At 43.4% G+C, this 15703-nt stretch overlaps 1 protein-coding gene across 3 annotated transcripts; it reads right to left on the bottom strand.

The window, feature by feature from the left end:
• Positions 1-207: 207 nt before the first annotated feature.
• Positions 208-11131, bottom strand: ZNF567 (zinc finger protein 567). 3 transcript variants are annotated; one of them, XM_056136477.1, is made up of 5 exons: positions 11072-11131; positions 8207-8280; positions 6620-6746; positions 4235-4321; positions 208-2320 (listed from the first exon to the last, which is right to left on the bottom strand). In XM_056136477.1, the coding sequence occupies exons 2-5, from the start codon at positions 8213-8215 to the stop codon at positions 621-623; spliced, it is 1923 nt and encodes a 640-aa protein (XP_055992452.1). In that variant the 5' UTR covers positions 8216-8280; positions 11072-11131; the 3' UTR covers positions 208-620. The 3 variants fall into 3 exon arrangements, with proteins under 3 accessions (XP_055992452.1, XP_055992453.1, XP_055992454.1); XM_056136478.1 differs by lacking the exon at positions 11072-11131 and adding an exon at positions 10536-10775; XM_056136479.1 differs by lacking the exon at positions 8207-8280 and having other exon boundaries at positions 11072-11099.
• Between the last annotated feature and the right edge of the window lie 4572 nt (positions 11132-15703).

The following is a 15703-nucleotide window of genomic DNA, read 5'->3' as shown; positions in this document are numbered from 1 at the left end:
GACTTGTTACTATGTTTGGCATATCGAATACATCACGGGTAGCTTGCCAGGCTTTGCTGTGCGGGCGAGATACTCTCAGTAGCTTGCCGGCCTCTCCGAGAGGGGCGGAGGAATCGAACTCGGGTCGGCTATGTTGGCTGAATGCAAGGCAAACGCCATACCCACTGTGCTATCGCTCCAGCCCGCAATAATGTATGATTCTTGAATGTTTTGAATGTGAAATACAAAAGAATCATTGTGATAAAATATATATTAAGTTTAAAAACATGCAAAAACTAGTTCATAATGTTATAAATCAGGGAAGTGGTAATCACTGGGGAAGTAATAACTACTTTTTATTCTAGAGTGCAATAAGAAATGTTGTTCATAGTTTCTTTATGGATCCTTAAGATTACAACCGTGTTGTATTATGAATCTGCATGTATTATATGTTTCATAAAATAACAGTCAGGAGCACTTAAAAGTTATTAGCTTCATTGTTGCTTGAGTTCAGTAATAAAGATCATACCATTTTGTATGATATAGACAGCAGTTACTCCTATCAGTGACTAAAGATACCTTATTCACATGTTTAAGCATGCTTACTTCAATCTTAAGTTTCTTCATAAAAGTCACATCATTTATTGCATTTCTAAGCTTTCTCCCTTGTGAACTCTCTGATGGACAATGAGGTTTCTCTTATAACTGAAGGATTTACCACACTCATTACAAATATAAGGTTTCTCCCCTGTGTGTGTCCTCTGATGTACAATGAGATTTGTCTTCTGGCGGAAGCATTTCCCACATTCATTACATTTATAGGGTTTTTCTCCTGTATGAGTTCGTTGATGATGAATGAGATATGACTTCCTGCTAAAGGCTTTGCCACACTGAGGACATTCATAGGATTTCTGGCCTGTATGTATTTTCTGATGTACTGTAAGGGTTGCTTTCTGGCGAAAAGACTTTCCACATTCAGTACAAATATATGGTTTCTCCCCTGTATGAATTCTCTGGTGCAGATTGAGATTGGTTTTCTGACTGAAGGATTTCCCACACTCATTACATTCATATGGTTTCTCTCCTGTGTGAGTTCTGTGATGATCAATGAGGTATGACTTCATTCTAAAAGCCTTCCCACAGTGAGGGCATTCATATGATTTTTCCCCTGTATGTGTTCTCTGATGTGCTACAAGGGTTGTCTTTTGGCGGAAGGACTTGCCACATTCATTACAAATGTAAGGTTTCTCCTCATTATGAGTTTTTTCATGAAGAGCAAGGGTTGTCTTCTGTGAGAAGGATTTCCCACATTCATTACAAATGTAGGGTTTTTCCCCTGTATGAGTTCTTTGATGTACAGTAAGATTCGCCTTCTGGTGAAAGGACTTCCCACATTCTTTACAAATATAGGGCTTTTCTCCTGTATGAATTCTCTGGTGTAGAGAAAGTGTTGTTTTTTGGCGGAAGGACTTGCCACAGTCATTACATTCATAAGGTTTCTCTCCTGTATGAGTTCTTTGATGACGAATAAGGTGAGACTTCAATCTAAAGGCATTCCGACATTGTGGACATTCATAGGATTTTTCTCCTGTATGTGTTCTTTGATGATCAGTGAGGGCTGTCTTTAGGCGGAAGGACTTGCCACATTCATTACAAACAAATGGTTTCTCTCCTGTGTGTGTTCTTTGATGATCAATGAGATATGACTTCCTTCTAAATGCATTGCCACATTGGTGACATTGGTATGGTTTTTCTTCTGTGTGAATTCCTTGATGCAGAATCAATACAGACTTCCGGCAGAAAGATTTCCCACATTCAGTGCATATATGTTTTTTCTCAACACTGGTTGCTCTTCTCCTTTTATTAAATTCAGATGGGTTTCCCCGTCTGTAAATTCCTTTTTTAAGGAAGGATTTCTCATAGTCATTATATACAAGTGACTGTGCTGGAGTTTCCATCTTATGATATTGCAAAAGGAGTTCATTATGACTGAGAGCCCTGCCACACTGACTGTAGAATTTGACTCCTGGGTGAGCTATTTCTGAGTTAGTACTGAGAAGTGGTTGTCTGTAGCCATTATACTCAACAAGTCTCTTTCTAGTGGGACTAATATTACTGATAATTAATTCTGAAACATTTTTAAACATCTTTCTGTGAGTGTCATATTCAGGAGGAAGATTTTTGGAATGAACGGGGCTTTTCCCTGATGTCAGTGTCTTTTCAAATGCATTGCTATTCTCCTTAATCAGTGATTTGGGGTTGATGTATACAACTGAGTGGGAGTACTTATTGTAGTGTTCCTTGAATTTCACTAAAAAGTCTTCAGCTTTCCGGTTTTCTTCTACAAAAGAATATAACAAAAATTTATGAATCTTTACACATTTGTTATGAAAATAAAAATTATACTAGGGTCTAGCATTTAAAGCCAAAAAAAGATCCAGGTCAAATTATTTCCTGTATGGGAAAAGACAGAACCTAAAGAAAAACTTTTCCAGGGGCCAGAGCAATAGTACAGTGGGTTCAGAGTTTGCTGTGCACGCAGCCAACCCGGGTTTAGTCTCCAGCATTTCTTATGGTCCACCAAGCACTACCAGGGATGTTTCCTGAGTGCAGAGCCAGGAGTCAACCCTAAGCATCTCTGAATGTGGCCTAAAACAAAACAAAACTTTTCCAGTGTTATGAAGATGTAAAATAAGCAATGAATGTTAGTGCCTTTTGAAATTTGTACCAAGGGCATTAAGCTTTAACTAGGATAAACAAGAAAAATCAGTATTAAAGACTGTTCAGGAAAACAAAAGGATTACTTTTAGAGAGCACAAGCCTTGACTTTCATATACTCATCCCTAGAGTAAGAGGTAAAACACCCCCATTCCATGTACCCAGTGCCTAGCTAATCTATGCATCAGTTCATTTCCTATTAGAAAAATAAGAATAATACAACACTCTAGGTTCTAATTCTCTATATTGCTGGAAATTATTTTTCCTTGTGATGGAAAAACTGGTAAAACACTCCCAGCAGGATCTTTAAAGCTGACTAGGGTTATACTCAGTGTTATATTCAGATTGCTTTAATTGCCTTTCTCTTAGAATTATTCAATCAGAAATCTCTCTTGACCATCAGTTCTAACTACTACTCTTTTCAACTGACTTAAATGTTCCTGTTTAAAGAAAGCTTGAAGGCTAGATAAATAGTTCAAATGGCTAAGCACATATACCTAAGGCCCAGATTCAATCCCCACACATGGTCCACTTACCAGGAGTGAGCCCTCAGCACTGCCCATGAGACCTTCAAGCACTGAGCCAGGAGTAGCCTCCAATTACTGGCAGAGCGGCACACAAAGCAAGCGAACAAAATAATACAGAATGGTTCAATTTGTTACCCAAAACAGTAACATTCCTAACACCAGTGTTTTGTATGATAGATCATTAAGATCAGATTTTTGGCTTTTGGTTTTGGGCAGCAATGTTCAGGGATCACTTCTTGTTGGGTGTGGGGGACCATATAGGGTGCTGAGGATTGAACCTGGGTAGTTATCCACATGCTTGGCAAGAGCAACTGCCCACTGTACTGTCTCTTCACATGGTACCCTGGTGTGTGGCCCCAAAAGAAAAGAAAGGAAACAGAAAGCAATTAGGAGAACACTAATTAGAGCAGGAGAGATAGTACAGCAGGAAAAGCACTATCTTACATGACACTGACTCAGATTTTGATTCTTGAACCCTGCCTGAGGAGACACCTGAACAAACATAGAAGTAAACCCTGAGCACTGCCATATGAGGCCCAAAGCCCACAGAGAGAGACAGAAAGACAGAGACAGAGAAAGAGAGAGAGACAGACAGGAGGAGAGGAAGAAGGAGAAGGAGAACAATAACAACAAAAATAACAACACTAACCAGTAATTTTCTCTTTTTGAGACAACAGATTTGAGAATCCTGAAATAATTCTATCTATGGCAAGGAGCTAAGGAATGCTACAAAAACACACATATCGAGAAAATAAAGCAAGAAAATATCATCTAGGGAGAGTGATATTTGATAATTTAAGTTTGGTAGACACAACAGTCACTTCAAAAGTTAGAAGACTTTAAAATAAGACATTCCCAAAATGTTTTGTAAGTCTCACCCACCATGTGACCACTTTAAAATTAATTTCTCATTAGATTTCCCATTAGATTTCCCAACCTCAGGATCGGGGATGTGACTTGGTGGAAGAGCACTTACCTAGATTTTATCCACCCAAGAATCAAAAACTCACCTAAGCATGTATGACCTGCAAATGATGCCCATGGTTCCTCTCCTCTTTCCAATTTGAGGATTACATCAGGCTTGGTCATGTGACACCCTGTTAAGGAAAGATTTGGATTAAGTTGTGAGTTCCAATAAATTGGAAAATTTAACAAGGTGTATATTCAGTACTATAAATAAAGACAATTCTCTGTGTGACAATAAAATTTAGTACCATGTATTACACAAGTAAGGACAAAATCATCTCTTATTATTCATAAATAATGATCCCTTATCCCAAAATTCAAGATCATATTCTTTACACATTTTGAAAGGAGATGCATCCTATGAAATGTTTCAAATGGAGTTTTTTTTTTTAAAAAAAACCAAAAAACAAAATTTCCCCTATATTTTTTGAGGTGCTGGGAACTCAATGCTGTCATCTATACTTCTATGCATATACTGTTCCAGTACACCATCACCAGAGAGTGCTTCCCTCCTGCAGTATCCCACAGCATCCTCCTACCCATCCATTCCCCCTCTGTAAGTTCAGTTTTAAGGACAAAATTAACCATTGTGATGACTTTGACTATTTATCGTTCCTTTACTATTTTTTTAAATATACCACATATAAGAACAACTGTTTTTATTTATTTATTTATTTTTTGCTTTTTGGATCACACCTGTCAATGCACAGGGGTTACTCCTGGCTCTGCACTCAGGAGTTACTGCTGGCGATGCTCAGGGGACCAAATGGGATGCTGGGAATCGAACTCGGGTCGGCTGCGTGCAAGGCAAAAACCCAACCTGCAGTGCTATCTCTCCGGCCCCACAACTGTTTTTATTTTAGTTTGGTTTGGGGGCCACACACAGTGGTGCTCACCGCTTACTCCTGGCTCTGCACACAATACTCCTGGTGGAACTAAGGGACCATATGGGGGGCTAGGTATCAAACCCAGGTTCTCAACATGCAAAAAAGTGCCCTATCTACTATACTCTGGCCCTGGAACAATTGTTTAAAAAATTTATTGCAGAAGTGGTGCCACCTACACATCCATATAGATGAGTAAAGCTAAACTCTCAAATTCCAATAAAATTGTAAATAAATGATAATCTGATTTTTAAAAAAATAGGGAGGGGATGCTGGAGAGAGCACAGAACCCCATGTGGTTTCCTGGGCTCTACCAGTGGTGATCCCTAAGTACAGAACCAAGAACAAGCCCCGAACACCACTGGCTGTTGCCCAAAATCAAGCAAATATTTCAGAAATGGTATCTTTTTCTTTTTGTAAGTATATACATTTTTCAAAAAGTTATAGTATGAGTAATTCTATTTTAAAATTAATAAACATTTAAATAAATCCTGCAAATACACAATTTAGAGTAGCACTGTAGCACTGTCCTCCAGTTGTTCATCGATTTGCTCGAGCAGGCCCAGTAACGTCTCCATCGTGAGACTTGTTGTTACTGTGTTTGGCATATTGAACACATCACAGGTAGCTTGCCAGGCTTTGCTGTGCGGGTGAGATACTCTCAGTAGCTTGCTGGGCTCTCCGAGAGAGGCAGAGGAATCAAACTCAGGTTGGCCTAGTCGGCCCGCATGCAAGGCAAGCGCCCTACCCACTGTGCTATCACTCCAGCCAAAATGATGTAACCACTAAGAAATAATTATTATATGATTATTATATATTTATATTCATATTTAAATTATGACCTAGAATCCAATTGAATTAGGAAAAATAAAAACTTAATATTCACATGAAAGCAGAAACTTTTAGCAACTATATTAACTGCCCAAACTGCCAGCATGTTACCTGCTATTTTATTTGTAAATGATGGCTCATTTATCGATCCATGTAGTGGAATACTACTCAACAATAAAAAGGAATACATTATTACTTAGTGCAAAAGCTTGAATACAACCCAAGGCATTAGTTTCAATGAAAGAAGCCAGTCTCAGAATTTTTGATTTCTGCTAAATATTGTTCTCAAAAAGCCAGTTTTAGTAATATAAAAATGATCAGTGGTTACCAGTAATTAGGACTGGGATGGAGGAATGTGACTCTAAAGAGATCATGACAAGAAAGACAGAATGAGTGACAGAACTCTTCTCTGTATTTATCATGAAGTTGGCTATAGGAATCTATACACAAGTTAATACTTTTTGTGCACACATGCAAAAAAGGTCAATTTCACTCTAAAGGGAAAAAAATAACCATGGTTACTAAAACCTGAAGCCATAGTTAGAGTGAGGAGAATTAAAATTAAAAATATGAATAGGCCTTTAATAGTATAAAAGTGTATTTTATCCTGAAAAGGGAATGTTGATTTTGTTAGAAAATACTCTATTATAAATAATGCTTAAATTACCTGCACATTAAGTAAAAAATTGTAATAAAAACCCAGGTTTTTCTTACCCACAGAAACAAGGTGGCAGTAGTTTTCCAACATCACATCCATATACAGAGTCTTCTGAGCAGGATCCAGGCGCTGCCACTCCTCCCGACTAAAGTCCACAGTGACATCTTTAAATGACACAGACGCCTGCAAGATATTGGAATCCTGGTCAGAACATCTTAAATAGATATTGGGCAGGAGTTCTGATCCTGTTCTTCTGTGGCATTCACACTAGAATGCGTGAAGAAAGCTATGGGCAGAAGAGATAGTCCAGGGGTAAGGTGCTTGCTTTGCAAAGGGCCAATCACCAGCCCCATAACAAAAACAAAAACAAAACGTTGTGACTTACATACTTTATAGAAAAGCAGGGCTTCAAATATAATGTGTCTAGGGCCAGAGTGATAGCACAGCAGTAAGGCTCTTGCCTTGCATGCAGCTGACTCAGGTTCGATCCCCAGTACGCCAGGTGATCCCTGAGCACTGCTGGGTATGGCCAAAATAAATAAATAAGAAAAGTTCAAATATATTCTGTCTTATAAGACATATATTAGGTTTTTTTGTTTCCTTTTTTGTTTGTGGGTCCAAACCCAGTGGTGCTCAGGACTTATTCCTGGCTCTGCACTCAGGGATTTCTCCTGGCGGTTTCAGGATCCAGGAGGATCGAACTTAGATTGGCCACATGCAAAACAAATGCCCTCCTGGCTGTCCTATCACTCTGGCCCCAACAGACATATTTTAAACACTAGATACACAAATGGGCAGAAAGTAAAAAAGATGAAAAAAGATGACTGGCTAAATTGGTGCCTCTAATGTGGGAGACCCTAGATTTGAGCCCTGGCACTGCAAAAAAAAAAAAAAATTAGAGGTGTAAGTAAAGCTGTATAAACACTAATCTCAGGTAGTTCATGTGGCTCATTGTTTTGGGGCCACATCTAGCAATGCCCAGGGCTTACTCCTGGCTCTACACTCAGAAATTACTTTTGGCGGTGGTCAGGGGACAATATGGGATGTCAAGGATCGAACCTAGGTGGGCTGCATGCAAGGCAAGCACTCTACCCACTGTACTATCTCTCCAACTTCGCCGTGAGCATTTTTAATTTTGCTAATTCATTATTTAATTCATGGGTGTTTGTTCAGATCCATTCTCAACTTTATTGCACTGGCTTGTTCTGCTGCCTTTTGAGCCTCGCCCAACGATTCTCAGGTATTCCTGGCTCTGCACTCAGGAATTACTGCTAGCAGTGCTTGAAGGACCATATGGGAGACCAGGGATCAAACCAGGGTCCGCCATGTGCAAGACAAGCACCCTACTCGCTCTACTATGGCTCTGGCCCCTGCATTGGTTTTTTTTAACTCTGTGTTGATTTATTTAGTTGTCCTAATATTGCTTCAGAAAGAAAGCTGAGAAAGAAGATACTGAATAATGTATGTCCACTAATTGTGTCAAGATGGGTTAAAATTTGAATGTACACTTGGGAAAGGTGAAGGCTTATCCTGTCAACCAGAAGACTGGCTGGATGATTCAGTACAAGAAAGTAAATCATCAATTATCCTTGCAGAAAAATAAAAACCTTCAGCAAGGAGATCGGAGCCATCACCCAGCCTACCTGAGCCATGGTTCTGAGACTGGCAAACGATGATCGGTCTTTCTTCTGGTTCCTCTTTCAATAATGGGCAGTTCCTGGGAAGGCAAAGCCAAGATGGAGCACCATGCCACACATGCCTTACAGTTTCTTGATGACTAAAGAATTTAGGTAGCCTCAGTTTCCCTTATTTTTGCAAACCATCCACTATGCATAATCCACATAAATACAGCAGGGAGGAAGCTAGACCAATCTGTCACAGTCACAGTCACGGTCCTCCCATTGTTCATCGATTTTGCTCCAGCGGGCCCAGTAATGTCTCTATTTTGAGACTTGTTGTTACTGTGTTTGGCATAGAATATGTGACAGGTAGCTTGCCAGGCTCTGCCGTGCGGGCGAGATACTCTCGGTAGCTTGCCGGGAGGAATCGGTGTAATCCCTAAAGCAAGAGACACAGCTCTTGGGGGAACAGCCTCCCTCCTTGTCTGCACCATCTCTCTTTTTTTTCTCTTCTAAGCAGCTTATAATTAACTGCTTCCAAGCCATCTCTTTTACTGTTATACTGTAACATATATTTACTGTTTACAGCAACAAGTAAATTCCAGCCATCCTATTCCTGATGAATATGACTGACAACAAAGTTTCTTTTGTTTTGGTCCACACCAGGAAGTGCTCAAGGATTACTCCTGGCAGGACTTGGGGGACCATATGAGATGCCAGGAGTCAAATGTGAGTCAATGGCATGCAAGGCAAGTGCCCTACTGGCTGTACTATTGCTCCGATCTGCGACACCTGAACTTCTTAGGGGTGTGGGGGGAATCAGTAGTGCTAGGAGGCCTGAAGGCCTCAGGACACAATGCTTTCAGGCTCTGTGATGGTGTTGTGCAGCCACTTCTCATGGTGCTAGGAGTTTGGGGAAAGGCACACATATTCAGGGACTCTTTAGTGCTGGATATTGAACTTAGGTCCACTGCATATACAAAATATGTGCCTTGGGGCTGGATCGACAGCAAAGCTGGTAGGGCTCTTGCTCAGCACACAACTGACTGGCTCTGATCCCTGGCATCCAGATATGGTCTCACTGTACCACCAGGAGTAATCCCTGAGCATAGCACAGAGTGGCCTAAAAACTGTCTGTCTGCACTGTCCTCCCGTTGTTCATCGATTTGGTCGAGCGGGCCCAGTAATGTCTCCATTGTGAGACTTGTTGTTACTGTGTTTGGCATATTGAATATGTCACAGGGAGCTTGCCAGGGTTTGACATGCGAGCGAGATACTCTTGGTAGCTTGCTGGGCTCTGTGAGAAGGGCGGAGGAATCGAACCTGGGTGGGCTGGGTTGGCCACAGGCAAGGCAAACAAAAAGGACATCTGTAGGCTAAATTGTAGTTTAAACTTCTTTTGATACTTTGATAGCTCAGCTGGTAGAGGGAGGACTGTAGACTGTCAGATCTTTTGATACATTAAAAAATTTTTTAGGGTTAGGTCATGTTTTGCATATGGGAGGCCTGGATTCAATCCCTGGCACCATATTGGTTCCCTGAGTATTTCTGGGAGTAGACTCTGAGCACGGATGGTTGTTGTCCCAAAACAAATAAAACAAAATACTCTTTAGTTTCTCTGGGGCAAATGGGAAGAGTACCACTCCCAACAGTGCTTGAGGCTGCCGCGGGATTGCAGGGGTTGCTCTGGGGCAGTGTTCAGGGGCCATGTGGCACAGGGATGGAACCAAGACACACTATGCCAGACATAGGCCTTAACCCTTTGAACTATCTCCTTGACCCCAGCACTAGCTTCTTACCTGTGAAAGATCTCTAACATTTCATATTCATTCTTCGGTTAGGCTAGTTTTGATAGGAGCTCTTGTTTAAAGAAAGAAAACTGCCAGAGAGTACAGGGGTCAAGGCACTGGTCTTGCATGCAAGTGACCTCTAACTATAGAGCAGGGTGTTGCCCAACAGTATTCCTCCTCAAAAGTGATGTATAATTACATGATTTAAGGTGCTCAACTTGAATGCTGCAGGTCCCCAAGCACAGCCAGGAGTGACCCCTGAGCACAGTCAGTTGTGGCTCAAAACAAAATGTGTAGTAAACATAACTGCCACAGAATCCTGCTACAGGCATGTAAAATGGCCAATGTCAGATCATGCATAACTACTCATACAACCAGTTTTTCAAGCACTCCATGGCACATAATGAAACACATTCAGTCCCGATGGACTCTGAAAACAAAACTTAAAGGTTCAGTTCTATCCAATCCCGCCCCACAATTACAGAGGCACACGTGTCAAGCCTGATCTCACCGACCTCACCCGTCTCACACACTTGCACAGAAAGTAGCAAAACGTTACTTACACCCTCCTTGCTGCCGCCTCTACAAAGTCGCAAAGTCTCAAACACAAATCGTTCCGTACCGGGTTTAAAAATCGAGACACGCAAAAACCCTGTGGCGTTCCCAAACAAACCATCGGCTGCACGGAGTCCAAGTCCGAACACACAAAAAAAGGTTTTTAACGCTTCACAAAATCAGCATGTGCGTGTGTGCATGACAGGCCGTGCTCCCAGCGCGGGGCTTTCCTCTTGGGGTAGCGGACCAAAATCCCGCCGCGGTGATCCTGTCCCGGGTTCCCGATTCCTTCGGGGTCGCTCCCGGCCTTGGATTCTCCAAATCCCTTTTTCCAACTCGCCGGCCCAGGCTCCTCGGTAGTCACTCTCCAGCTCGTTTTCTCGCAGGGCCTGGGCTCTCTCTTTCCTCCGCGGCCCTCTCGGCCCGGGTTCCCTCTTTCCTCCCCGCTCTGCCCATTTCAGGTTCCCGCCTCCCAGCTCAGCCTCCCGGCACCGGCCGAGCCACCAGCCGCCTTCCCCGCGCCAGCGGGACCCACCCGCCTCACCTCCAGTCAGTGGCTCGCCGCCCGCGCCTGCGCGCTGCCGCCGGACCGCCCAAGAGTCCCGGCGGCTCCGACTCGGCGCCGGCATCCGCGCGCACGCACGCGCGCTCGCGCCTTCCCCCCGTTCGGCCCTTCCGGCCGGGAACTACATTTCCCACCGGCCCCTTCCGGACCTCTTCCGGGTCGACAAACGGTCGGTCTCGGCGGTTTGCCCAGTCGTCTTGCTCGAGTCTAAAGGCGAGTCTGGCACTTGTCGAGACCCCACGGCGCGTGGATGCCGGAGCTTTGGCCCCGTGTCTGAGGGTGTCAGTGTGTGAGCGCTGCTGTGAGGGGCGCAGTGCGCGGGCCTATGACCCGCTTCTGTTCATGACTGATTGCTGGTTCTGTGGGGAACCGTGGCTGTGAGTGAGTTGTTAGCTCGGGTTTCACTGGCGGGGAGAAAGAGGCGTTTAAGTTTGAGCCCGAAGAGGAGTTGGGTGGTGCCGAATCCCCATCGCTGCGGCTCTGAGTTTAGGACTGGGGCAGAGCGCGCCGAGAGGTCGTCAGGACCCTGAGGGACCAGGAGTCCGCCGTGCAGAGCCCCCAGCTCCAGGGCCCAGCCTCCATGCTTCAATGGGTAACAGTGGTGTGACGGTGGTCTCCCTGGAGTGCCGTCCCATTTTCAGGACCGGCGTCCCCGCGATCACTGCTGTGACCCCACTTCTGCATGGTAGCCACTGCATCTGGAGAAATGCCAGCCCCAAAGGGTGTCCAAAGGAGGCTGCAAGCAAGCGTCGTTAGAGGTGGAATCGTCCTTAACGGACATAGACTCAGGGAAGGATTCCTGCCTCAGGATCTCCACTAGGAGAAATTCTTGGTTTCAGGAAAGGGGATGTGACTCCCCTCCCTTGTATGTGTGAGGTTCGATCCCTAACAATGCACACAAACGATTTATGTGTCTTGGTTCTTGGCAACACACATCTATATTTTTGGCGGGATGGGGGGGCGGGGGTCACACGCAGATTTTCTCAGGGATTGCGTAGGGGACCATATGAGGTGCAGGGGATTGAACCTGGGTCGGCTGTGTGTGAGGCAAGCACCCTACCTGCTGTTCTGTTGTTCCTGCCCCCCCACACAGTTTCTGTGGCTTGATCCTTGCCAGTCCACATGCCCTCCGAATTTTAGAAATAATTCCAAAGCTGTCTCCAAGAAACCTGTTGACTTGGAGACAGTTGTAGCCCAGGGTGTCAGTGAGACAGTTGTAGCCCAGCCTTTCCCTGGGATCCTAAGGGACCATAGTCCTTCTGTTTCTATTCTATATATATGTGTGTGTTGAAGAGTCTCTTCCTGTTTCTTTGGTCTGTACTCCCAAGAAAGGGTCCGTGTCTCCTGCTCCTGCTCCTTGCCCTGCTTTCCCCCTTCAGTGCAGTTGCAGAACCTTCTCTTTTTCTGAAACTCAAAAGTTTTATTTATGTTTGGGTTGTATGGGAGTTATTCAATATATAGACTAGGAATCGCACCCAGACGCGGACTTTATTGCCTCTAAAGTCCAGAGGACCACTGAGCTTGTGCTTTTTTCTTTTTTTTTTTCTGTTGAGAGGAGTGTCGGGAAGATGTAACAATTTCTCTCCATTCTCCACAATATTAGCTACCTACATATTTCCCTGGGGCATAAGGGCCCTTGCATATTTGTATTAATTTCCTTCCCTCTGACACATATTTGAGCAGTAAGTCTAGTGCAGTGGTTTTAACCTCTGGTTCACAGATCAGTGCCAGACTACACATGTAAAAAGGTTGAAAATCACTGTTCTCTCACCTTGGTTGTAACTGCTGGCCCTTGGACCATGACAGGTGCAGGTCTTCCTCAGGTATGAATAAATAGGTTGAAATGGGGCTGGAGAGGCAGGTTGTGCATTTACCTTGCATGCATCCAACCTGGGTTTGATGCGGACATCCCATATGGCCCCTCAAACACCACCAGAAGTAATTCCTGCATGCATAAAGGTAAAGGTAAAAGGTAAAGGCCCTCCCGTTGATTGTCGATTTGCTCGAGCGGGCCCAGTAACGTCTCCATTGGAGACTTTGTTGTTACTGTGTTTGGCATATCGAGTACTCTCGGTAACTTGCCGGGCTCTCTGAGGGGGGCGGAGGAATCGAACTCGGGTCGGGCATGTTGGCCGCTTGTAAGGCGAACGCCCTACTGCTGTGCTATCGCTCCAGCCCCTCCTGCATGTATAGCTAGGAGTAACCCCTGAGTATCACCAGATGTTGCCCCCAAACCAAACTAAATTACATGTGTTGGGTGTCAGGGCGATAGCACAGCTAATAGGACTTTTTCCTTGCGTGTGACAAACCTGGGTTCAATCCTCCACACCATATATGGTTCCCTAGGTCTGCCAGGAATGATTACTGAGTGCAGAGCCAGGAGTAAGCACAACCAAATAAGCCAAAAAAGAAAAATTATATGTGGGGTCAGAGAGATAGTATAGGAGGTAAGGCATGTGGTCACTTTGGCCAACCTTGGTTCAACCATCCCCAGTACCACATACAGTTCTCTGAGTACTGCTAGTGATAACTCCTGAGCACCTGGGAACACCCTCCCTGCCCAACTCATGTGCTACACCAGAAAGATATCCAGTACCACATAATTGCCTGAGCATTTCCAGAGTAGCCCAAAACCAAAAATACTACATTATAAAAGAGGAAAAATCAGGGCTGGAGAGATAGTATGTCTTGCCGTACATGAGACTGACTTGGGTTTGGTCTCACATATGGTTGTCCAAGCTTCCAGAAATTCTTCCTGAATGCAGAGCCAGGAGTAAGCACTGAGCACAGACAGGTAGGGCCCAAAGCACCCTTGCCCCCCAAAAGAAAAAAATGGGAAATTATGACAAGTTGGTTATTTTTAAAAATCAGTGTGAGGGTCAGGGAGAGAGTACAGTGTGTTTGCCTTGTACTAAGTGAGTCTGGCACATTGAGCCCTCCAGGAATGGTCCTTGAGTGCAGAGCCAGGAAATAGCCCTGAGCAGTCAAGTGTGACCTAAAAGCAAAACATCATTATGATAAATAACCCTCAGATTGGTAAAGAAATGGACCAAACACAAGCATAAAATGAAAAGGGGAAAGTACTTGAAAGAAGGATCAAAATAATCTTTAGAGAGCTGAAGATGTATTTCAGGGGTAGATCACATGTATGTGGCCCTGGGTTCAATGCCTGATGTCTCAAAAATGAATTTTAGGAGCCAGAGAGCTAGGAGAGTGATTAAGATGGTTGTCTTGCATATGGCCAGCCAAAGTTCTATTCTTTACAACACACATGCAAGGCAAGTCCCCTTCGTGCTCTCCCAAGTCCTCTCCAGCTCCAGTTGTCTTATGTATTTAGAGATAGAAAAGAAAGACAGTCCAATAGATTCCCTGCCTGTTCCCACAATTATTGGGTTGATTAAACAGAAATAGCCATAGATAACTTTAGATATGACAGAAGAATATGCTGAATTGTTGTTCCTTGTCCTCCGACCATCCTGTCAAATAGTCAGCATTTATTGACTTTTATCCTCACATAAGGCAGCACTCTCACATTATTTTTTTCCCCTTCAGTTTTGTGCCACATCTGGCTGTGCTTAGGGATCACTCCTGGCAGGTTCAGGGGACCATATGTGGTGCTGGGGAATGGACCCAGGTTGGCTGTGTGCAAAGCAGGTACCGTACCCACTGTAGTATTGATTCTTTTTATTGAAGTCCATGCTCTTCTTCTTGGTTTTTAGATTGCTTTTTAAGAGTTCAACTTGGAAATAACATGTCTTCGAACTAGTGCTCATGTGGTGTTTGACTCACAGTGAAAAATTTAGCTTTCTTCAATGGGGAAGTGTTTATACAAGCTTTTTATTACTATTTATGTGAAATTTCTTTTAGCTACCTCTCTTTTCTACCGTATTTTATTTACTTGGTTACAAAATGAAATCCCAGCAGTTAAAATGTGTTTTTTATATTTCATACTTGATCTAGGTGTGAGCCCAAGAATGTATTTCCAAGAGGAGACATTTATGAGAAAGTAATCCTAGTGGGCCATTACAGAACATTTTGAAAATCATAATTCTGATAATTTTAATAGATATTTGGAGCTACAAAAATCAATTTGAGAGACATCAGGGGAAAGAGGAAGATTGTTTAGGGCAAATTATCATCAACCATGAACAAGTATCCATTCTCCACCCACAAACTTTACTGACTCAGGAATTTTATAGTACAGAAAAAAATCTTTGAATGTTAAGTATGTAGAAAAACTTCAGTTATCATTTATTCTTTAGCCATCAAAAACTCATTCTTAAGGAAACTTTCTGGAAATAAGAAATTTGAAGAAACTGTTAATTCTTCTTATCGTACTAAACAACACTGTCACTGTCACTGTCCTCCCGTTGTTCATCGATTTTGCTTGAGCGGGCCCGTAACATCTCCATTGTGACACTAGTTACTGTGTTTGGCATACCCAAGATGTCACGGGGAACTTGCAAGGCTTTGCTGTGTGGGCGAGATACTCTCAGTAGCTTGCTGGGTTCTCTGAGAGGGGCAGAGAAATCGAACCTGGGTGGGCCAGGTCGGCTGCATGCAAGGCAAATGCCCTACCCACTGTACTATCACTTCAGCCCACTAAACAAC

The sequence above is a fragment of the Sorex fumeus genome, unplaced genomic scaffold (assembly GCF_029834395.1).
Source record: "Sorex fumeus unplaced genomic scaffold, SorFum_2.1 ptg000122l, whole genome shotgun sequence".
Lineage (NCBI taxonomy): Eukaryota > Metazoa > Chordata > Mammalia > Eulipotyphla > Soricidae > Sorex > Sorex fumeus.
This window is presented reverse-complemented; position numbering and strand designations above follow the sequence as displayed.

Coding starts and splice junctions, on each gene's coding strand:
- ZNF567 (XM_056136477.1), bottom strand. Junction 4,322..6,619: donor CTGCCACCTTGTTTCTGTGG/GTAAGAAAAACC, acceptor TTTCCTTAACAG/GGTGTCACATGACCAAGCCT. Junction 2,321..4,234: donor TGCAGGTCATACATGCTTAG/GTGAGTTTTTGA, acceptor ATTCTTTTGTAG/AAGAAAACCGGAAAGCTGAA.